This window comes from Anabrus simplex, chromosome 4 (assembly GCF_040414725.1).
Source record: "Anabrus simplex isolate iqAnaSimp1 chromosome 4, ASM4041472v1, whole genome shotgun sequence".
In the NCBI taxonomy this organism is placed as follows: domain Eukaryota; kingdom Metazoa; phylum Arthropoda; class Insecta; order Orthoptera; family Tettigoniidae; genus Anabrus; species Anabrus simplex.
In genome coordinates, this window is record NC_090268.1 from 279,784,999 (window position 1) to 279,810,071 (window position 25,073).

Genomic DNA, 25,073 nt, shown 5'->3' on the forward strand with positions numbered 1-25,073 from the left:
AATACAGGATTATCTTGTATAAAATTGTGGGGAATTTGGCATTCTTTAAGGATATTAATTAGTTATGTTGTAAGTGAAAGTTCTGAATTTGTTCTTTGTCAAGCATAATTTTGTTTTGTTACAGGCTAGGAATGGCAAACAACGCGAACCTATGATGTGCATGACATTCGAACATGATTTTGGTGTCACGCCACATAACATATTTTAATGTTTTAACATGTAGGCTATCTATCTCTATAAATAATTTCATTCCCCACCTGAAGGGAAAGGCAAGCCATCTAGTGGGTAACAACCACTCTCGGGTCAAGCAATTTAACGTATAATAAACAGGTCGAAATTCCAGCAACATAGCATATTTCTAACATTACACTTTAATAAAGAAGTATGTTACAGTTAATTCTATGAGCGTATTATACTTTCACAAATTGCATTACCGTAGGTCAAAGAGGGTATTGTATTATTAGTAAAATGTTGATAGGCTTACGTATTTTTAAAATGTAATTGTTGTGGTATTTGCAAAATAAAATTATGTAACATACTGTCCAATGAACTGATATGTAATACAATATCATCTAAATAACATACAGTGATATATAATTTCGTAGAGGCGTTCGGTTCAGAGGGTCCTGGGTTCGATTCCCGGTCGGGTCGGGGATTTTAATTGCATCTTATTAATTCTTCTGGCTTGGGGACCAGGTAAATGTGTTTGTCCCAACACTCTCCTCTTCAAATACAGACAACACACTTCACTACCAACCACCACAGAAACATGCAGTAGTAATTACATCCCTCCACATAGGGTTGGCGTCAGGAAGGGCGTCCGGCTGTAAAACAGAGCCAAATCTACATGCTCGACACAGTTTGCACCCGCGACTCAACAGGTGTGGGAAAAGCAATGAAAGAAGAAGAGATATATACTTTCGAATTTGGAAGTATGGGGATTTTTAAAGAAAAATAATAAATGACACACTAGGCAACTGAAAATAATAAAATAATGCCTTAATTGGGGCTCTAGTCGGAAAAGGTTTGCAATTCCTCGTTTAGGCTTTAGAACTTCGGTCATCGAAGACCGACTCCGATCCTTCTTCAGAGGTTCAGAGTATTAAAGATTTCCAGCTTCCGAGTGACACTGACTGGCGTTTTCAGTTCCATCCACGTGATGTGCTGCTCTCTAGGGACCGCGCATTGTACGAACAATGGAATCCTACCTGTCAAACCAGGTAGTTACAAAGTGAGCCAACCATCGAGTTCAGAACAAGACTTGTAGCCGTGGTGGGAGGAGCTGCTTACATATGTCTTCGTGTCTGGAAGTTTAGTGTGTATGTGTGCGTGTTTTGTTCTGACATTTCGAAAATGAACCGGTGTCACCATTGTGTCCAAAAATCAAGCATTGATCGAAATATTTAAATTATCTGGAAAATGACCACACTGTTAAATTAGTTTAAACTTGTTGTATGTATCTGTTGTTTTGTCATTGTGTTTGAATATACGTGTGTGGGTAAAACTGTTTTAACAATGGGTTCAAAAGTAGAATATGTTGAATCCTCACATATGTACGCTACCAACTACGTTCGCAATTCGAAAGCAATTGGTGTGCTCTGGGGTATCTTCACAATATGTTATGCAATAATAGGAGTAGTGGCGTTCGTGACCCCGGAGTGGATAGCAGATACGGACTATCGTGGTCGGTTTGGCTTATGGTCCAGGTGTTACTACCGTGCAGGAAGTGAAGTTAATGGTGACTGTCAGGGAAGTCTCGATGATCTTCAGAGCATCCCCAGTGATGCATTTAGAGCTGCCACTGTTTTTGTGGGTTTATCCGTCATTCTATCGTTACTTACCATCTGCTCCATGCTGTTATTCTTCTTCTTCCAGTCTACCACTGTCTTCTACATTTGCGGTTGGATACAGGTGCTTTCTGGTAAGTTCAATCAATCAGTAAAGATATTATACTGTACTTGCATAGTTCAGATATGTTCAACATTTTATACTGGAATAGGGATGGGGGGGGGGGGGGGGGACTACGGTGTTATAAGTCGTGGGTCGAATCACGAACTCTTCTCTGCGTAATTAGTTTTATCAGTAGAGTTAATCTTCCTGATGTCCGGCCCCATGGCTAATTGGTTTGCTTGCTGGCCTTTTGCCCAAAGGGTCCTGGGTTCGATTCCCGGCCGTGTTGGGGATTTTAACCTTCATTGGTTATTTCCTCTGGCTCGGAGCAGAAAGATGGTTTGCTGTCACCTCAAGTGCCTCTACAACAACAGCAAGATTAATTTAGAAAGTCAGGCAACAGGTTTATTTGGGAATAAAAAGTACCATAGAAACGGAAGGAATGAATTGATGACTTAGAGTTTTGTCTTAAGTTATTCTTCATAAGTCCCTTATAACGCTGTCTCGCTTTTGCAACTGGGTAGAATAATACACGTGACAGATAATTTTGCACGAGGATTTTTCTCGTCTGATAGCAATTGATAATGGAAATGAACAATCGAGCGAGAACGTAGTCGCGGTCGTTTATTCAACAGAGGTAGTCAAACACACTTTCCTGAGCTCAAGGATAGAATTCTGACTCAATTGGTTCGGATTTAATAGCGCTTAAACGCGAGAAACTGTTGTCAGTAAATTTACCGCATGCCAAAGAACACTCGTTTTAGGAGAAAACATGGATGTTTTGTGTCCTTTAAAACCTACAGCAAAAGGCATGTTAACAACTTGACGTTAGTCACTCCAGAATATGAAAATCCACAGCCTGTTTCCAGTCATTCGACCTGGTCAGGAATATAATGAATGAAGCCTCCTTCTAGCGGCAAGGGTGGGAATTGTGCCGACTGCCGAAGTCTGTCGCACTCCTGTGGGGCAATGATTAATGAGTGATATTGGAGAATGTTTCTGGAATGAAATATGACGGGGTAAACCGGAGTACCCGGAGAAAAAGCAGCCCCGCCTCCGCTTTGTCCATCACAAATATTACATGGAGTGCCCGGGATTTGAACCACGGAATCCAGCGGTGAGAGGCCGGCGCGCTGCCGCCTGAGCCACGGAGGCTCCACACTCACTCCAGAATAATATTTGAAAATATTGATCATGAAGTAGTTATATAGGCCACTTTGCCAATTATCCAACAAACCGTACCAGCCTCTCTGCACCAACCAGTTTGTCTACAATATGATAAATAAAATAGGAGAAAAAGTACAACATTCTCATGCATTCGTTACATCTGCCCATATAATCAGGAAGTTCGTTGTGAATGGTGTATCCGGAAGACTTCGTCGGCTTTCTCTGAATAGCAGTGCATGGCGCTTTTGTCTGGATCCGTATGGTCACTGTGGTTAAAGTCATGGGGGGGAGTAAGTCAGCCCTCTTAACCTATCGTGTTTGATGACCACAGGTCCTCAACTCCTGGCATTATTTCGTCGTACTTGTTCTGGACCTCTACATTTCCTCATCTTTCTTGGTGAACTATTGTTCTCCTCCGAACCTGATGTACTAGGTGTGCCAAGCCTAGGAAAGCATTCTTGGTCCTTCTCTTTCTTTCGTCACTACAGTCATTCTTCGAGGATTTGGTCACCATCTTCTCTCTTTTAATTTCATAAAGAGAGGATGACGAATTAGTTTTTCGTGAATGTTGTCATGATGATAGCAACGGGACCTCCAGTTTGACGTGGAAGTTGAATTATAAGAACGTGACTTCATTTCAAAGCTCCTATTTTCTGTAAATTGGTCGGGATTTGAACCGCGACTGTCTGGGTGAGAAGCCAGGGGCAATGCCACTTGTCTATTGCGCCCTCCGCCCCCATGAAAATGACAGTTAAGTATTTTTTTAAATATCACTTCCGTGTGGGTTTGAAGCTGTTTCGGTGGATACAATTATTTCTATAAAGAAATGCACGGTTCTCACAATTTTCATATTTTCTTGGATATGTAAAGCTCTCAGCATTATGAGTTGTGGTAGTTATTCTCTTTGAGAATATACACTTATCGGGCAGTATGTGATATAATGCTCATATAGCTGAGACAACCTAGGTACTTCCTCTCGCTTTCACGGATAAGAATCAGTCATGAAATTCTCTCAAATGCTTTCGTTTGATAGTGTCATAATGTTTATGGAATAGTGTGCCACCGAGCTCGATAGCTGCAGTCGCTTAAGTGCGGCCAGTATTCGGAAGATAGTGAGTTCGAACCCCACTGTCGGCAGCCCTGAAACCACGAAAAACCATCTTCAGGGCTGCCGACAGTGGGGCTCGAACCCACTATCTCCCGATTACTGGATACTGGCCGCACTTAAGCGACTGCAGCTATCGAGCTCGGTGTTTCCCATTTTTACACCAGGCAAATGCTGGGGCTGTACCTTAATTAAGGCCACGGCCGCTTCCTTCCCAGTCCTAACCCTTTCCTGTCCCATCGTCGCCATAAGACCTATCTGTGTCGGTGCTACGTAAAGCCAATAGCAAAAAAAAAAGAAGAATAGTGTGCCACAGCTTTCTTCTCATAGTAGGATCCTACAAAATCTTAAATCGTTATTACAGGTCATTATGAGGGAATGGTTTGTCCGTCTGTACTGTATGCCCATTTCACTGAATGTGCACCGCTAAACATACGTGTGCATCGCTACTGAAAAGGGGATGACTTGTCAGCCATAACAGCAAGGCAAAGCAGGAACTGAGAGGTGGTTAATTTAATCAGCGAGTTGCAGTGAAGGTAACTCGTACACTATTGGAAGTGACATGTACTGACATAATAATAATAATAACTGATTTTACATCTCACTGATTACCTTTTTTTAACGGTCTTCGGAGATGCCAAGGAGCTGAAGTGTTGTTCCGTAAGAGTTCTTCTACGTGCCTTAAAACTACCACCATGAGACTGACGAATTTAAGCACCGTCATATACCACCGAACAACCAGAATCTACCCCCCGCCCCCCAACTTGGACTTCTAGGCCAGTGTTCTTCCGTCTGAGCCACTCTCTTCGACATAAGAAAGAAGTACTGGCTTTGGTTCAGAGGATCCCGGATTCTATTCCCGGCTGGGTGAAGGATTTTAACTGTGTATGGATAATTTCTGTGAATGGGTTCGTGTTCGTCTCGTGTGTATAAGTTCATATCATAAATTCGTCGCACAATCTATAGTTATAAAAGTACAGAGTTGGCTGTATGGTCTAACAGACCGAAAGTGAAATAAAAATGTTTTAAAGATAACAATAATGCTGTTGGTTTTACGTCTCCCTAACTACTTTGACGGTTTTCGGAGAAACAGAGATGCCGGAATTTGGTCCCACGGAAGTTCTTTTCCGTGTCGGTAAATTACCTATTTGAGCCCCCATCGGACTGGGCTTGGGTCGAACCTGCCAAGAATGAAAGGAAAAAGAAGCGGAGAGTGAATGATAGAGATTTGACTTGAATCATCGGCCATGAACCTTGAAGAAATGCCTACCAGCAGTTTTCATTTTTCGTTGATGCACTCATATTAGTCTCCAACAGAATACTTGAACAATAGACCTATTTGAAAGATCTTGTCCACAATATATTAATGACTTTTTGCTGGGTTCTAAGACATTTTTCGTTCTTACCTTGTATGTCTACCCTCGGCCCCGTTTCCTGATGAGGAAGTTATACGAGCGGATGTCCTTCGTATCGCCAATCTCAGTTGTGGAAATGAAATGATGGTGAATAAAATCGGGTAAGGAGGTGGAAGGAGTCTTCTGTGGTCTGTGAAAAGAAACTGTCCCGGCATTTGACACTCCGCTCGCCATTTTCTTCTACGTCGCACTTATTCAGATAGGTACTGGGAAGGAAACGACCATGACCTTAAGGTACACCCCCGTATTTGCCTGGTGTGCAAGTGGGGAACTACGGAAGAACATCTTCAGGGTTGCCATTAGTGGGATTCAAACCCACCACCACCCAAATGCAAGCCAACTGCTACACGGCCCGAACCACGCCTCTAATTCTATTGGTTGTGAATAGTTAGAAGATTTCGAGACGGGTACTGTTTGAGAATTAGCCTGTGCATTTATTTTCACTTCCACTTTTAAGGTGTGGCCTTCATTCACCTTGAAGTCCCGATGATATATATATTATTTGAATTAGGTACCATTTGCTCTTTCTCCTGGATGTGGTCTGATCGATAGTAGTGCGGAAATCCTTACAACGAGCAATGCGACATGATAGAGGCAATAACGTGGCTATTCATCAACTGGTTCTTGTGATATAAACATGAAGATATTTTATTTCTTCCAGCCTTGAGAGAAGTGATGTCTCATTCTCAGGTGTCGCGTTAGGATAGGAAATTGGACATAAATGGTTCTTATTGATCGGAGATATTATCAAAGAGAAATAGTAAGACACTTTTCTTTCCTTTAGGTATATGTAATATATTCTCATTCCTGTTACTCGGACAACTTGGGTGTTGGCACAACTAACGGTCCAGAACCGCTGCTCCCATGCAAGGCAATCAGCGATCCCTCGAACTACTTGCCATGTATGACCAGTGGTCAGTGGCAGGCACGGAACTATAGCCAAAGGAAATTAGAGTAAGTGGTTTAAAGATGGTTTATGGTTTCTCGCCCTTCCCTCTATCTGTAGGATTTAGAAACAATTGTAATGCAATCCTGAAGACAGAGAGTCGTGAATTTAATGGCCATAAATACACATCGATTGAAATTATTCTCGCTGAAATGCGTTGTGCGAGTACCTCTTTCATCTTGAGGCTTTCAAGATTACATAATTCACAGGAAACAAAATTATCCTCTCTGAAATGCATTTAATATGTGCCTCTTTACTTGAGGCATACATAATTGAGAATACATTTTTTTTAAAAAAAACAGAGGCAATCCTCCAGGTTTTCAATACTTAATGGTTACACGTGACTGATGATTGCACACCCGAACCCACGATCTCCCGGATGCAAGCTTACAGCCGCGCGCCTCTATGCGCACGGCCAACTCGCCCTGTAGATTCCGTGGCCTTAATTAAAGTGTGAACATGGGAAGCCTCGGAAAAAATAAAATTCAGGGCTATCGACAGTTGGGCTGGAACCCACTATCTTCCGAATGCAAGCTGATATCTACATGACTCATACCGTGCAACCACTCGCTCGGTAACTGATATCCTGTTATGGGTTGATAATCCCGTTGTTTTGGGAACAATTTCCTGTCTCCGTGAGAAAGAAAAATAAAGCTATTGGATCTACATCCCACTAACTATTACGACTTTCGGAGACGCCGAGGTGACAGAATTTTGCTCCATTGGAGCTTTTTTAAAATTATTTTTTCATGCTGATAAATCTGCCAAGACGAGGCTAGCCTGTTCGAGCCTTTTCAGATACTACCTGACGTGCTCAAATTGCCTGCGTTCCTTCAGTCTGAGCCGTTCCACTCCCTTCAGAAAGAATCCATCCTAACATCACGTTATCCTAGTGTAGTATTTAAAACGCTTTGCCATGTTAATGAATTAAACGGAATAGGAAACTGATACTGGGTGAGATACCTGAATATTATTTTTTGAATAAGTGAAGTTTCGGAGTATTCTCGTTATTACATAAGTTAGAGTGAAGAGTGCTTGAGAAGAGGTGAGGTTGATAATCTTTACGTGGGTGAAAGTAGTGTATGAGAATTAGTCTTTGAACCATCACACTTTCCAGAGTGAACAAAAAAAGACCTTTGCTGAGTTGCTTTTAAGATGCGCAACTTAATTTCTTGTCAGCAGATTCGGTGTATTGCTTTCAATGTGTGGTTCCTTTCGTCATTTGGTTGTCATCGGAAGTGTTATTTTAAAAATTAATCTAAGTCGTCATTATAATCGGCATCCTTTTTAAGTTATATACTCTAGAAAAACACCATAGTATTCAACAGTTTTCAACTGTTCTTAAGCAAGTTGCTAGTATAATACAAATGGTGGGTAACTAAACTTCAGATCAAAGGTTATTGACTGTGACATTTCTGAGAGATTTCCCTTGATTTCTCTAGTCTCAGGCTAAATGCTGGGATGGTATCTTATTCGCATTATTGAAACAACGATAAAATGTTCAATATTTTAGTTCAGGAAACTTGGGATACCGGTTGATTGGACTACCAACTGATCTTTACGCTCAGGATACCATAACAATAATAATTAAGGGGCGGATTTCTATGCTTTGTCATATTTGTTCTAAGAGATTTATATTTATTTCTAACTACTGTAAAAAAAATATATGTGTAAGGCTTCTGAAGAAAATTCCGAGGACCGGGCAAGTTAGCCTTGCGCGTAGAGGCGCGCGTCTGTGAGCTTGCATCCGGGAGATAGTGGGTTCGAATCCCACCGTCGGCAGCTCTGAAGTTGGTTTTCCGTGGTTTCCCATATTCACACCAGGCAAATGCTGGGACTGTGCCTTAATTAAGGCCACGGCCGCTTCCTTCCGACTCCTAGGCCTTTCCTATCCCATCGTCGCCATAAGACCTATCTGTGTCGGTGCGACGTAAAGCCCTTAGCAAAAAAAAAAAATATTGGGTATTTATTTTTGCATTAGGTTATATTTTTGACCTTTCTGAGATGTTGGTCATATTTCTGTTAATTCTGTATAAAAATTTTGGTTCATATTCCGTAGGATTTTATATTACCGGTAGGTGAGTTTCTGCGGCAACAGGTATGTGGTTGGAAGACATATCAGCTTCAGGGCTGTACCGACGTGATCCTGCTTCCCTGCTTCCCCCCCGCCAATACATGCTAACATTTTGTTAATTTTCATCCCCTCTATGATTCGTCTTTCCCACTCAAAGAAACCACCTTCCTGCATTTTTTATACCCAGATTTAGCAAATTTTGTAAGTAGGGTTAATAAAAATTATATATTCTTGAAAAAATAATACTTTAATGAACCACATTGATGAAAAATATTGTACACAGCGAATTAAATGTATCACTGCGGTAATTATAATCTATCAGCTTCATTGTCCGTATTGATTATTTAAGCACACAAGTGTGAAGGATGAGTTTTCTACCTAATCAATACTTCATTTTACAAAATGTTTAGTAAGTCACAAATTTTACACATTTTCTTAAAAACTGAAAGTAAAACAAAATCTGTATATTTATGGCAGCTGCTGAACTTTATTTTTCCCCAAAATAGCGAAGTGCAATTATATTATTCTGTTATATCGCTCTAATTTATTTCGGAATGACTCAATAATTGCACGCTAGCGCGCGCACACCCACACATATCCAATTCTATTCAACCATTTATTTATTTATTTATTTATTCACAAAGCACAAGATACAGCTACACTGAGCAAATTTCACTTGCACTGCCAACAGACTATTTAACCAACGTAAACTTTCATAATAAAATATAACAAACATAACAAAATATAACAAGATCAGGTACACAGCCTACTAATAACTGTCCAAATCGAAAACCATAAGAATGTCCATATTGATAGCCAAGTCGTCGTGGGTCAAGATGGCGGTATAATCCCTTCACATCAACTTATCTTTAAGAGGCTATTTACACACCTCTCGAATACACTTTTATTTGATGCTATATCGAGTTCTTGTCTCCTGTTAATATTGTTAAAGAGTGTCGGGAGGCGGATTAGGAAAGATCGTTGAAGTATTGAGTGCTGAGTGTGGGGAATGTGAAGAAGGTCTTTGGTTCTGGTGGAGCGGGAAGGAACACGGAGAGAGAAGAGTGAGACAAGATGTTCCGAGCGGTAATGCCCATTTAAGATCCCGTGGAGGAAACAGGTCAGCTACCTGTCGCCTGATGTGCAGCGGTGACATATTAATTGCCATTAATACCTGCTGCGTAGACAGATTTCTGAGCTTGGGGTTGAATTACTACTCACTAATTGTTGCCTATTTACAAGTCTGTCCTCTTCACTCAGCTGGTATTACCTGAGACGGCTATAATCCTTATTGACAGGCTCGCCTTACTTTCATTTCTCCTCGACGTCCAGTCACCCGGTACAGTAGCTGAGAGCAGACAGATAGGTTTGAACACCGGGTGGTTGGACCCCCACGACACGCGATGACTGTTCCTTGTTTCGACTCCCGAAAATCCAGTAATTCACACAGTCAAACACAGCGTGCATCTAAACAGCAACAACTCACCAGTGTTAAACAGCAGGACAACACTCCTCACAACAACGACCATTAACACCGTTCCAATTACATTCACAGTAGCTGCTCCACGTGCTGACTCTGTGACAATCTTCAGGCCACGAAAGTACACACATACATTACCAAAATATTCTGCGGAGGGTTGAATTGGCGGAGCCATGCTTGTGGAACCTAATATGCAAGTTAATAGAACAGGCCTGTGCCCAATCCACGTATCCAAATCGTGTGTCGCGAACGGAGTCGAAAAGAGTCGACTCTGTGGCCTCTTGAACTGACCGAAGGCAAAGTCTGACTCGGGCTACAGCGCCCTAACCGCCGGGCAAACTCGCTCAGTAGATAAAGTTTGTCACCACTTCATAACCATCAACATTTTTCAAGTGACAGAAATTGTTTAAACGGTCTGTTATCATTACTGTGGTCGTCTTAGTATATTTACGTCAAGACCAAACTCTGCACTTGTTTCGCTCAGACGGTTCGTAATGTTCGTGATCGAATTTCGTTATATGCTATGGTCATAGTATCATCAGCATATCTCCGGTTTTTGATAAGCTTTCCGTATATTGTGATGTCTCAATCCCAGTTTTCAAAAATAGTGCGTATAATAGTTTTGGAGACAGGATACATCCTTGTCTGACACCAGCTGAGATGTGGAACTCTTCGGAGAGGATTTTGCCTATCCGTACTTAAACTGTACCGAATAAGTAAGCCTCCACAGTCGCTAATGCTGATGGAACCAAAAAAAGGAGACATTATCAAAAAAACTCTCTATAAGTATGAAGTGTTGTATATATCTGAATGTCAGTACAACTAGAGTATATTTCGGCTGGGCAATGTAACTCATTAGTCAGAAACTTGCTTGACCTAGTCAATAGATATCTGTAACTACTAACAACAGTTTAGAGCAAACCTCTCGCACCTTGACGTCTGCTAAAGTCGATAATAGTATGATGGACTGCAATTACAGATCATCATCATATAATAATAATCATGGAATAATAGTTACTTCTACCGAATCATCTTACTGTTTTCAGTCTCGAGTCTGTTTCAGAAAGTGTGTTTTGTTTATTTCACAATCGGTCAGTGTGATGGACCAGGAAATGGTAGTTTCGCCGATAGGTAATTTTATTCTATTTCAGTTTTATATTTTAGAAGAATTGAATTATTTTCCGTATCATCCTATTTACTTGTTTCTTAACGCCATTTGAAGCCTGAACTAAATGACTGCATACCAGAGAAGTGCAGATTGGAAATTTTCCTCGAATCAGAACGAAGGTCAATTAATAGACGTGCCCTACGTGTTCGAGAACCTTGCCAGCGGCGAATCAGGAACCCGCTATTCTGTAGTCGAAAAATGAGGTCGTGTAACAGTGATCTGATGATACTGATCTTGAAACTTTTCTCGGAGTATACCTTTACAAAGACCATGCAAATCCGTATTTTATCTATTGAATAGATTTATCTGTAAAGCTTAATAAAAAGAGGCCTGCAGTGGGCCGTCATGGGCGAGTTGATTACAATATGTAGTGTCCTTTTCTGTAGAAGTAAAACTTCCAGAAATCCAACTGTACTTTCCTCTAGAATTCGGTATTGAAAAATATTGTGAAAATGTAAAGTAGGCATTTATACTATAGTATTTACTTGTGCGATACAAGTATTTGGTAATAATTCCCACGATTAACTAAACCGAAGATCATGGGGTAGCTATGGAATGATTTTGATTGATTGATTGATTGATTGATTGATTGATTGATTGATTGATTGATTGATTGATTGATTGTCCTCTTCATATCCAGACAACACACCATACTACCAACCACCACAGAAACAAGCAATATTGATTACATCCCTTCGCATAGGGTTGTCGTCAGGAAGGACATCCGGCCGTAAAATAGGGTCAAATCAATATGTGCGACACAGTTCGCATCCGCGAATCACAGTGTGTGGAAAAAGTGGTAGAAGATTATTTATTTATTTATTTATTTATTTATTTATTTATTTATTTATTTATTTATTGTAGCCTCCGAAGATGTCTTTCTACTTGACACCATGGGTGACGTGTGTGTGTGTGTGGGGGGGGGGGATAATGAGATAGGGAGAGGGTGAAACTCCATATCAGCACATATCCTACTACTGTCGAATAACACCAAGAGGTCTGCTCAAAGCTTAACGTTGCCATTTGTGGACCAATCACTACAACAGCGCCATACGTCCTCACTATATATGAACACTGCGGATATGTTTAAATTTAAGCTAGACTTGCAGCACGCTAGTGATTATAAATGGTATATCACCACCTCTCCTACCCTGTCGGTCAGTATTCTGATGGTGAAATTTATTCTACCAATGGGCCTCAAACCAGCCAACCGCGGTGCCAGACCATAAAGACTTCACGCCTTAACGATCATGGCTACCTGACGGACTGGAATCATAATGCACATTTAGCTTGGCTGCCCTGGTTTCGCACAGTGGGCTTGATTTTCAGTTGGTCCGTTTGGTAAGTAGACTTGTGGAACTTCATTTACGACGATGATGATTCAGCGATATAGTTGCTGATCTCTCTTCATCTTTCCTTAACTGGACGTGTTAACTCTCGCACCATCATTAGCATAAGCAGTACCAAGCCCCATGCATCAAGCAACAACAGCAAGAAACTCGATCTTTAGAAGATCCCAGGTTCCGCTCCAAGGGATGGTACACGACTCCCCATAGTTTCTTCTTCTAGTTCTTCCTTCACTTATTACAGGATATTGCGGGGATAGTGTCGTATGTCAAGTTGAGGTTTATGTACTCCTTTCCTATTTCTAAATAGTTGCACTACTACAGAATATCGTTATTATGCAGCTTTTACCCTCGCAAGTTCATGGGTTCATTAACCAAAGATATCCCGAGAAGTTCCTTTATGTGAGGAGTCAACAACAACAACAACAGCAGTTCTTTTATAATCTCTCTACATGCATATGATTGAAGCTCAGTGTAAGTTAAACTTGAGACATGGATTCATCGTGTTTATTGCGAGTTAAGACGAGAGATATATAGCTTATACTAGTAGGGGAGGAGGGCTTACAATTCCAATTTATTGACCCGATTTGAATTCACGAGATTTTCAAACTTGGGCACACTTATGGGAGAAGAAAAAAGACAATCAATTCTGAATTCTTCTTGAGCCGTGTAAATGCAATACAATCCTCATATGTTAATATTATACTCCTCCTGATTTCCTTTTACTGTAGTAAATCGAACTTGTAGCAGTCTTCTTCTTGCGTCGTCAATACTAAGATTGGTTTGAGGTGGCGCAAGCAGTTCCTCAGTCTTGGGCTAGTCTCTTCAGAAGTATCGAGGAGTGACAACTGGTGTCCCAAATGATCTGATCGATATATCGATCGAGCCCTCTAGCATTCCTTCCCTCCACAGCTCCTTCAAAAATTTCTTCAGCATTCCTTTGTGCTTTGGATATGTGGATTGGGCACAGGCCTGTTCTATTAACTTGCATATTAGGTTCCACAAGCATTGCCCCGCCAATTCAATCCTCCGCAGAACCTTTTGGTTAGTCTCTTTTTCACCCAGGAAATTATGAACATCCTCCGATTATACCACATTTCAAAAGGCCGCAATCTTTTTAGCAGATTTGTTTTGAGGTGCTTGTCTATGCTGTTTGAGGTGAAGAGGTTACACCTCTTATTAAAGGTATTCTTAGCCCGGTGTATTCGCTATAAAATCTCGCTCTTAGACTTCCCATCTCATGTTATCCTGCTTCCGAGATGTGCGAAAGTCTCCACATTTTCCAGCAGTTGCATGGCCAGCGTGCGTTGTGTTTTTCTGTGTGCGCCGTGGCTGCTTCGTACTAGGATGTTGGTCTTTGTTTTGCTTCTCATGTTAAAAGACTTTGAGAGAGACCTCTATCTCCTGTGTCGGTTCCTCCTCACTTTCCGCCAGCACAGCGTTGTCATTTACGAATCTTGGGCAGTATGTGTATGTTAAGTGCTCAGCCCGGAGGCTGGTTTGATCCTCAACAGTTCCACCATCAGCTGTCACGGGTGTCCTAGGTGTCACTGAAGAGGCGTACTAGGGAAATGAGTGAGGTAGTTTCCCGTTGCTTTCCACACTGAACCAGAAGTTGCTATTACATATCAGTCTGCCAAGACCACCAATATGAACGGTGCCAGGCTGAATGGCTCAGACGGTTGAGACGCTTGGCAGGCTCGATCCTGGCTCAGTCCGATGGTATTTGAATGTGCTCAAGTACGTTAGCCTCGTGTCGGTAGATTTACTGGCTCGTAAAAGAACTCCTGCGGGACAAAGTTCCGGCATCTCGGCGTCTCCGAAAACCGTAAACGTAGTTAGTGGGACGTAAAGCCAATAGCATTATTATTTAAAAATGAACGCACCAACTGACTCTGCGAGCAATATTTTTACACCATCCATAACAAGGACTGGCTGCGTAAGGAATGGCACTACTAGCATCGCTCATACCTCGGTCACTTTAATGTTGCCAAAGTCGAGGATGAGACTGAAATTAATGAAAGTAACAAAATTGTTCTAGCCCATACCAGAAGACATCCTGCACTGAGAACACTAGGTCTTGCCACCAAAGGCATACTTGGGCAGTAAGCGGGAAAAACCTGCAAAAATCCCTCAGGCTGTACTGTTACCCTTCTCCGTCTTTAGTGAGCGTTTTCGTCAACTGCGAAGAATCACTACTGGCCTGGAGATGGCGATGGTATACACCACTGGATTTACTGAACGCTTTCTAATTATTATTTAAAATATGAAATTGATGTCCTCTAAATTCGCCCATATGTGACCTTGGCAGTAGTGTTCTTGTAATTTCACGTAGAGTAACCGAAGGTCGGCTAAACCGATAAGCGCTACATTCAGCGAAGGCAGCGAAGCGTCAAGAAAAGGTACAAAGCTCGGGGTTCAGCGGATTGAGTTGACAGTTTCTTTTTTCCTTTACTTGATCTGTAATTGCGTTACAGGAAGACAGCACTTAGGTTGAATTCCTGCACCTGAAACATGTTTTTACCTCACGGTGAAAGTCAAACTATGCAGACATGTCAGCTTAGTGAGAGCAAAGCTGGAGTGATTGAAACCTAGTCAGTGCATGCGAAATTTTATAAACGTGGAGTTGTGTCCTAGTGTTTCGAATTGCACATAAGGGCCCCGTGTTTATGATCACGATATCATCAATAGTTATATAAAGCCCTAAGAAGTTTAAGTCTGTAAATTCCGAGCGATATAGTGAACATGCTTTCTGGGAGTCTTTGTTTTTGCATCTGTGGACAGCGATCGGATCATTTCCAAATATGGTACACACCGTTCTTGGTCGCACAAATTAAATGCTGCTGTACGGAAAGTAAGTTATTTTGGATAAATATTACATTTCATCCTTTTTATTTCCTCGATATCAAGACGTGAATTTGATGGTACCGTCTCCAAATTGAGCACGAATAATCGCTAGAAATGTTGAAATTAATAGTGTAGGCTTAGTTTATAGCTCGCTTAGAAGTAGTAAGTGTTCTGCTTAAAACTTGCAGTCGTATAAATTATTGTATCGTCTCCAAACTTGACTAACGCATTTGTGTACGTTGGAAACGAGATGTGTAGGTTTTGGTGGCAGTTATTCTATGAGAAGAATTCTTTCAGATAAAACGTGAATTTCGCCTTTTGTGTCTTGCGGATTTGCTTTGAATCGTGTGCTCATGTGATGTCTGTCAGAAAACTGGCATGCAATCACGCTACCTAAAATAGCACAGAAGGAACAGCAGAGCATAATTGATTAAGAGCGAGAATACTTATATACGGTACCGTAGTTGAATCTTGGTTGACCGAGCTCGATAGATGCAGTCGCTTAAGTGCGGCCAGTATGCAGTATTCGGGAGATAGTAGGTTCGAACCCCACTGTCGGCAGCCCTGAAAATGGTTTTCCGTGGTTTCCCATTTTCACGCCTTAATTAAGGCCACGGCCGCTTCCTTCCTACTCCTAGCCCTTTCCTGTCCCATCGTCGCCATAAGACCTATCTGTGTCGGTGCGACGTAAAGCAACTAGCATAATAATAATAATAATAATAATAATAATAATAATAATAATAATCTTGGTGGGCGATTTGTTTCGTTTTCCTACAATACAGGGTCATCCTTGTAAAATTAACAATTCCTTACTCTAATTTCAACCATAAGCAAGGCCACTGTGGGTTCGGACAGTGTGATTGCTACCATCAAAGCAAAGCCAGACCAAGTCATCTCTGTGCAGGTCATGAAGGCTCTTGGATGCATGGAAGGTAATGGCTCCGCTATCCGTAATGTCGACACTAAGTGGGCCGCCTTTGTCTCAAGGAATTGACGTGATTTCCTAGCGGGGAAGCGAACCCACGTCCTTTTGGATGAACCGTACACGCGTTTATTGCTTCGGTTAAGCAGCCCCTACTGCAACAGTATTGTATGAAATGTTGTTGCTTCATCTTAGGTCATAGCGTAGTCTTAGTTAAAACCGTCATATACATAGCGTAAGTGTGAAATCTGTCTTATAACCCTAGTAGTTGTATTGTCTACGCTTCGTGCTAGGATTGGAGGGGAAACATGATGATGGTTATTGTTGCTTTATGATATCTAACATATACGTCGTAGGCCTCAGGAGAGGAATAGTCGTGGCCGTTATACTGTAGTATCGGTACATCCTGGCATTCATTGGGAATTGAAGTGGGAAACCACAGCGAAGATTTTTTAGGAAGGCTCATAGCAGGATTTGAACCCACCTCTACATTCATTTACATTACTTGAGGTGAATGGACCATGTTCTAGCCATTCACACAAATCTTCAGTTTATGGCAGAAGGAATCGAACTCGGGTCAGTCGGGCAGAAAGCTGCTTTGCTAACCAGCATACCACGTGACTACCTCGTTTGTTCTGTTTTTTTTTTTAATAAGAATATTATTGAAATAACACAAATAGAATTTTAGCTGGGAATTCTAGGTCACAGAGGTTTTACATGGTAGACATTGAGCAAGAACGATCAATATTGTTATAGCCTAATTTATTATTTATTTATTGATGTCTTTATTTGTGGCGAAGTTAGGGCTCTTGGCCCTCTCTTACACTTAACCACATTATGCGGCTTAATACTGAATACAAACTTAATATTCAAACTTAACACACTGTATATAATAAAATAATAATATAACTTAATATAGATCAAAACTAAAAAGTTACATCCTAAGTCTAAAATTAGAAAAATAAATTCAATAACTACTCCAGGTGGAATTCATATAATATAACAGTAATTTATGTAAACTTTTGGGAACTATTTGCTCCAGACATTCACTCACACATTCACACATAACTACATGATATAGCCTACGTATTCAAGAGGAAATCTTTAGACTGTCTTTTGAAGGTAATTAATGAGGAACAATTTCTAATTTCAGTGGGGTAAAGCATTCCATATTCTAGCGCCCGACACAAGGAAAGAATTACTGAAGGCAGATGTATGATGTGGAGATATTGCAATTGTTGACCCAGATCGCGTGTCACGGTCATGAAAGGAAGATAGAAAACGGAAATTACTGGAGAGATATTCAGGTATATTTTCAGTCAAGAGTCGATAGATAAGGGTTGATACATGGTGATTTCTCTGCTGCTCTACTTTTAACCAAGAAAGTTGTGCATAAAAAGGGGGATACATGCGAGGCAAAATTCAATGGAAAAAATAAATCTAATGCAGGAGTTTAAAGCTCTTACTTACTGTCTGTTCGAAATTTTAACTAAAAAGTGACCTTGAGATAGTCTGGCTCCTTGGCTGAATAGTCAGCCTAGTGGCTTTCGGTTCAGAGGAGCACGCATTCGATTCCATGTTGGATTGTTTTAGACGCATTTGGCTAATTCCTCCAGCTAGGTAGCTGAGTGATATTGGTCGTCTTAATATACCTCTTCTCTTACATACAACACACCATGCAACCAACCACCACTGAAACGTGTAATAGTGAACACATCCCTCCACATAGGGTTGCGCCAGGAAGGACATCTGGTCGCAAAACTGTGCTTAAACGACTATAGTGTGGACTACAGATAAATGAGGGGAAAAGCCAAAGAAAGAAGTGGTTTAGATACATCGTATCAGAAATAGCAGGGGGTGTTTTTGTTTTGTTAAATCGCGCTCATTGGTTTTTCGTGGTCCACCGGGCGAGTTGGCCGTGCGGTTAGGAGCGCGCACCTGTGAGCTCGCATCCGGGAGATAGTGGGTTCGAACCCCACTGTCGGCAGTCCTGAAGATGGTTTTCCGTGGTTTCTCATTTTCACACCAGGCAAATGCTGGGGCTGTACCTTAATTAAGGCCACGGCCGCTTCCTTCCCATTCCTAGGCCTTTCCTGTCCCATCGTCGTCATAAGACCTATCTGTGTCGGTGCGACGTTAAGCAAAAAATAGCAAAACTTTTTCGTGGTCCTGAGGTTTTTGGAAGGAGTTTTGTATTTTCTTAGGCGATATATGTTGTTCTAAATTACACTATATAACAATGTTAACGTCTAGAACAAAATTAGTCTTAGAAACTACAATTAGAGATCGGTTGTGAATAGTGAGTAGGGCTAATCGTAATATTGAAGATAGTAATAGATAATTCTTACACTGTGTTAAGTCACCTTTGGTTGGCAGAATATCCTAATAAGAAGCCTAAACGAACAAAAAAGAATGGTGTTAGTAGATATAAACTTACTTCATTAATTATTTAGCCTACCCTTGATAATAACAAGGTGAAGTGTAATTGGTACTTGCAGTAAACCTTAACGGTACCATGGGCTGTAGTGTGCCTGGAAGAACTGAGGCATGGCCGCGTTCTGTGCGGTCAGTTGAGTCACTGTCCGTTACGGTGCCAGCGCCCATTGTAATTACAGCGAACATCTCTCTCCCTCTCTCTCTCCCTGACACACACGCACACAGTGTGTTGGCTGCGCGGTACGAGTTATAAAGCTGTACGCTTGCATTCGGAAGGTCGCGTATTCTTGCCCCACCGTTGGCAGCCCGGAAGGTGATTTTCCGTGGTTTTTCATGTATACATCGCATAAACGCCGGTGATTATTCTAAATTAAAAGCATGGCAGGTATATTCACCACCTCAGTTTTTCCCGTATTAGCTTTGTCGGAAGCATTTGTTAGTCCGACTCGTTGGCTGAATTGTCAGCGTCCTGGTCTTCTGTTCAGAGGGTCTCGGGTTCGATTCCCGGCCGGGTCGGGGATTTTAATCGCTTCTGATTAATTCTTTTGGCTCGGGAACTTGGTGTATGTGTCCGTCCCAACACACTCCTCATCATATTCAGACAACATACCACACTACCAACCACCACAGAAACACGCAGTAGTGATTACATCCCTCCATATAGGGTTGGCGTCAGGAAGGGCATCCGGCCGTAAAACAAGGCCAAATCCACATATGTTTGACAGTTCGCACCCGCGACCCCACAGGTGTGTGAAAGGCGATAGGAAAAGAATAATAATAATAATAATAATAATAATAATAATAATAATAATAATAATAATAATAATAATAATAATAATATGTTAGATCGACGTCAAATCGCTAGAGAAGAACAAAAACCTGAGTCTTTACTGAATCTATATACATAAAATCAGAGTTTTGTCTGTACATTGCTCAGAATTTGAAAATGATGGTATTTCTGTATCGATCATGTCCACAGTAACAAGGAAATGCACTTTTTACTTTTCCGTACTTGGATACAATTTAATTTGAATAATGATCTTATTTGTTTGACGCCTCTTCAGTCGATGAGTATTTTAGGAGACGACAAGGTGTTAGAATGTTACTCTGCTGGAGTTCTTTAACGTGCTGGACGGCAGCGATGCGGAATCATATTTATAAACATCCTCAGATAACACCGACCTGAGTTGGGATTAAACCCACTATCTTGGGAACAGAATAGCAATGCCTAATAGACTATATCACTGAGATCCGAAAATTAATTTGAAATAACTCCTACAGTACCAGAAGTTACTACACTTCACACTTATATTGAATGACGTCCGTTCTAGTTGGTTAGGTGCTCGCCTCGTAGGCTGAAGGTTGCAGATGTTAGCCCGACCCAGTCAATGGCATTTAGATATGCTAAAACGTAAGAGACCGGTCTTGAAATCTGGGGGTTCGATGCACGGCCAGGTCAGGTGAGATAGCGGCCCCTGTCTAGAAAGCCAAGTATAATGACTGAGAATATTCGTCCCACTGATCCCCACCTTGTTATCTACAGACCTTTGGGCTGAACAGCAGCTGCTTGGCTTTTTTATTTTGTTTTAAATGTAAGAGGTCCGTGTCAGTTAGATACAGAATCGGATTACAGTCATCTGTCCGGATGTCCCGAGAGTTCTTTTCGGAACATATAGGCCTAACTGCCACAGATTTCATCAAAACTGAAAATAAATTTGGGTTTTTGATTTTTGCAACGGGATGTTAAACAAGTTACTTACTATTCATTTATCCACAGTCTGTTGTTTGTGTTACTGTATGTAGGCTAGTTGAATTTGCCCTTTGTCTCCCTGCGACTAATGCTTCGGTTGAACATGCGTTTACTCTCATGAATTCATTTTGGAGAGACGAAAAGAACAGGCACGATATTGACACGATTAAAGCGAGTGCAGTACTTAAAACTCAATTTTCGACCTTATTATGTACCCAAGAATATAATTTTACCACCAGATTCTAAAGGACAAAATAAAATTGATGAAATCCACAGTTCTGGCAAATATTCTTCTTGCAGAAACCAAAGTGATAAAGATAAGTCCAGGTCGTATGCAGTCTAGCCGGCAGAGCGCGAATTTTGCCTAGAAATATGCTACATTCATTATTATTATTATTATTATTATTATTATTATTATTGTTATTTCTCTGTTAGCGTCTTCAAGGAAGTACGAGACAATTTCAATGCTTCATCATTTGTTGTCCCTTCTTTCTTCTCCAATACTGCGTCATCTGCTCACTTTTTCCTCCCCTCAGACCATTTCGAACTTGTTTTCTTTCCCTCGCACCTTGAAATCCTTCCATTTTTAACACTTTCTTTCTAAAAATCTCTCTCTCTGTTGCTTCTTCTTCCCTAATGTTATTATTATTATTATTATTATTATTATTATTATTATTATTATTATTATTATTATTATTATTATTATTATTATTATTATTACAAGTGTACCATGCTAGTGACCATTTTTAACACTTTCTTTCTAAAAATCTCTCTCTCTGTTGCTTCTTCTTCCCTAATGTTATTATTATTATTATTATTATTATTATTATTATTATTATTATTATTATTATTATTATTACAAGTGTACCATGCTAGTGACCACAGTGTTCTTTCCAGTATATGAAACAACTGTGCTGTTAACGCTGGTAAACGAGTAACCCAACCAGAAACCAAACACATACTGTAGAAGTGACTCATGGAGTGGAATCCGTTTTCACTTTAGCTTTCATTGGTGAGACCTTGAGGTAAGAAACCAGAGATCTTCCTGTACCGTCAACGTATTAGTTCAACATAATACCGATTAGCTGAGGTTTTAAAATGTTACCTTTTCTTAAAAATAGTGTATACGCTATTCAGGAATTTGTATTATTTCTCTGTTGCCGCCGGTCGTGGTGAACAGTGACGACCATTGATATTCAAATCGTTCCACGACGAAGATAGAATGTATTTTTATATGTCAGTGGAAACTCTAAGTTGCTATGTTGCAAATACCACAATTCCACAGATGGCTTGCAAATATACTTGAATATTATCTACCCACAATAGCAAAGAGTATTAGAGAAAGTTTTAAACTACAGTAATTATGATCCAAATGGCATGTACTGAAATTGAATTTATCAAACTTTCAAGCAATAAATTGGACACACCAAAAGAAGTTTCTAATCACCTCTGTAGCATCATCGTCATCATCATCATCATTATCATAATGTTTTAACTAGCAGCCAATATTATGCATACGAACTAGATGTTTTGTGGTGCTTTCAATGATATTAACGTCCAGATCCCTAATTAAGTGGTCTGTGTCTTGACCGTCGATCCTCGGAACCCCGGGTTCGATTCTCGGCCTGGTCAGGGATTTTAAACAGTTAATCCCTTGGCTGCGGGACTGGTATTTGTGCTGACCACAGCATACCCATACCCATCGACCGATGGGGTCGGGGTTATATGTACAAAATGATGACAGAACATAATAGAGGTGCTTGTGCGTGTGTGGTGTGCACAAGCGTAAGTGTTATTATAAGGATCCTGGTGCAAGTGAGTTATGTTGATTTTCAGATTGCAGTACACTAAACAAATCGTGCATTAAAATACCGAACAAGAGCAATATGATCAAAGTCAATAGTTTTGTAAATATTCCAAGGTGGGGGGGGGGAGGTTCTAACCCCCAGTAACCCCAACTTGGCTACGTCCCTGCTCATATCACACAACACTTATCCACCATAGCAACAGGTAATTTTCCATACACGGAAGATGCCGCCCACTCTCGTTGGAGGATCTGCATTATAAGGGCTGCACGAAGCTAATAGTCACACTAAATGATGATGATGATTATTATTATTATTATTATTATTAGTAGTAGTAGTAGTAGTAGTAGTAGTATTATATGAACACAGTTGGGATTATTCAATCACGAAGTGGAATGGATTCATCATTAGTGTTGGTAAGACATAAATGTTGCACGTCTCACTGTAGATTAATACATGTACAAATGCGTTGCATTACTGGTACCATCAAATCAACTCCATGTCACTGGTTACCTGTGCTGAGTCACATCCCTCCAACTCACTTACGGCGGAAGCAAGCTCTACTAAGGGAAGCCAAGAAAATCTTTGCATCACCCTCTTTGCCACTGAACCAAGAATTCTGTCATCCGTCACTGCAGCGACTGCGATCAAGAGGACCAGCAAGTGTCACTGAAGGGCAACTCATTGCAGATGGATTTGACCTAAATGAAAGCTGGAAGCATGAGTGGTCAACAAAAACATTGGGAACAAGTGTCCACCATCTTGATCCCACAAAGAAGCCAAACGGTTTTGACCTACCGAGGAATATCTGGTGCCGTATCAACAGGTTAAGGACTGGACATGGTTGTTGCAATTACTTCAGGTACAAGTGGGGTTGGATCAGTTCACCAATGTGCGATTGCAACCTGGAAGAACAGACGATTAAGCAACTCTGTCCTCTTCGTTTGTACCCTGGCAGTCCTGATGATTTGTTCGCTCACACACCCGGTTTAACTGAATGGCTGAGAAGGATGGACTTCAAAGTTTGATTTTTTCTTGTATATATATATATATTGTATAAAATCACCATACGATTAAATAAATAAATGCATGCACAGTATATAATCACTATCAGATTGATTCAGCATGTTGAGAAAAGAGAGAGAGGGGGATGCGGGAATTATTTCTCTTTTTCAATGGTACTCGGGTTTCACTGAAGACTGATGTTCCCATTCATTGGATTCAATTCCAAACCTCTACGCACTATTCATATAGAACGAGGACATGTGATGTTTATGGTGATTCTTCCGTCGGATGGAGACGTTAAGCCTTAAGCGGACCCTATTCTCAGACACTCCCGGCACTAAAAGCCATACGATAAATATAAATAGCACGAAGGCCTGCTGATCACGAGACCTCGTGTGAGCGCGACGATTCCTCTTAGCTGTTATTCTTGGCTTTCTAGACCGGGGCCACTATCTCATCGTCCGATAGCTCCTCAGTTGTTCTCGCTTAGACTGGGTGGACCTCGAACCAGCTTTCAGATCCAGAGAAAAATCTCCGAGCTGACCGAAATGGAACCGCGAGCATCCAGATAAGAGACAAGCCCGCTGTTCCTAGACCGCAGGGTCGGCTTTCCATACAGTAGTGGAACTAAAATAATGAATAGCTATATAGAGTTGGATACCAATTATCAACATATTTCATAAAGGTGACAATTTATTCTTCTTGGAATGCCGCTAAACTATGACTCGGTAAGCCACATTCATCAGCTGTGTGTACTTTATTATCCTAACAGTGTATGATGCATTATTATTTTAACCTTTGTACAAGCGCGTGAAGTTGTTATATTTATCCAATCCCGACAACTTCCTTCTTTGAGTGCAAACATTTTAGTTGATGTTGCATACTCTTTCCATCATTTATGATTTCACCGTGTATTTTAACTCGCATAAAAGAATTCCGAAGCCAGTGACGAATGGCTCGAACGTGAGCGTCAGTAAGTTATAGTCATAATATTGAAAGATGTGTTCTGACAGTTCTTAGAGGGAGGTCCGTTTACTGCCTGTCTGGGTGGCGAGAACGGAGTAGGTTGTATGGTTGCCATGGAAACGTGGGCGGACCCACTGCGGTTGCCATGGAGATAAGCCTGCTGGCCGGCTCGTGCTGCTTGGAGTTGCCAAACATCTCACTTCTGAATTGTGCATAACAGAACATAGCAGTCTGAACGAACAAGCAAGTGAGGCGAAAACGAAGGGAAGGAATCTATGAATGTGTCAACATCGTGCAATCGCACGTGCAATGCTCCTCCTTCCAGCCCTATCTGTCAAAACGCTTCTTGTAATATCTTCCTCAGGTCTCTACAGATTCCCTTCAGTCAACTGACGGAACGATCTCCGCCAAGAGACCGCGTTAGCCGACTGATATCGCCACTGCTTTATCACTAAATCGGCCGTGGTTTGAATCACGTCAATGCATGTGAAAGTTCCAAAATGAGACATAGATAAGTCCCATTGGTTGGAAAACCACGTAAAACTATATATCACGATATCAACAGTTACGGAAAACTTTCAGCTTGCTTTGATCTGTACCTGATTCCCCGCTACCTCCTACCTCCGTATAAGGGCAGATAACCACTCGTTGTGGGCACTGAAATCTTAGCTTGTAGAACAACCATTTTCACTATCAGATAGTTTGTCAGACTCCATGACTGAATGATCAACGTTAGGGCATTCGGTTCAGA

General features: G+C 41.0%; 1 protein-coding gene across 1 annotated transcript in view; it reads left to right on the forward strand.

The window, feature by feature from the left end:
- The first annotated feature begins 1,266 nt into the window (after positions 1 to 1,266).
- Tmhs (Tetraspan membrane protein in hair cell stereocilia) overlaps positions 1,267 to 25,073 on the forward strand; it is a 166,979-nt gene continuing 143,172 nt past the window's right edge. The window contains exon 1 of the mRNA XM_067145539.2: positions 1,267 to 1,921. Coding sequence (XP_067001640.1) covers positions 1,516 to 1,921 — 406 coding nt within the window. The 5' untranslated portion in view covers positions 1,267 to 1,515. The remainder of the gene's footprint in view (positions 1,922 to 25,073) is intronic.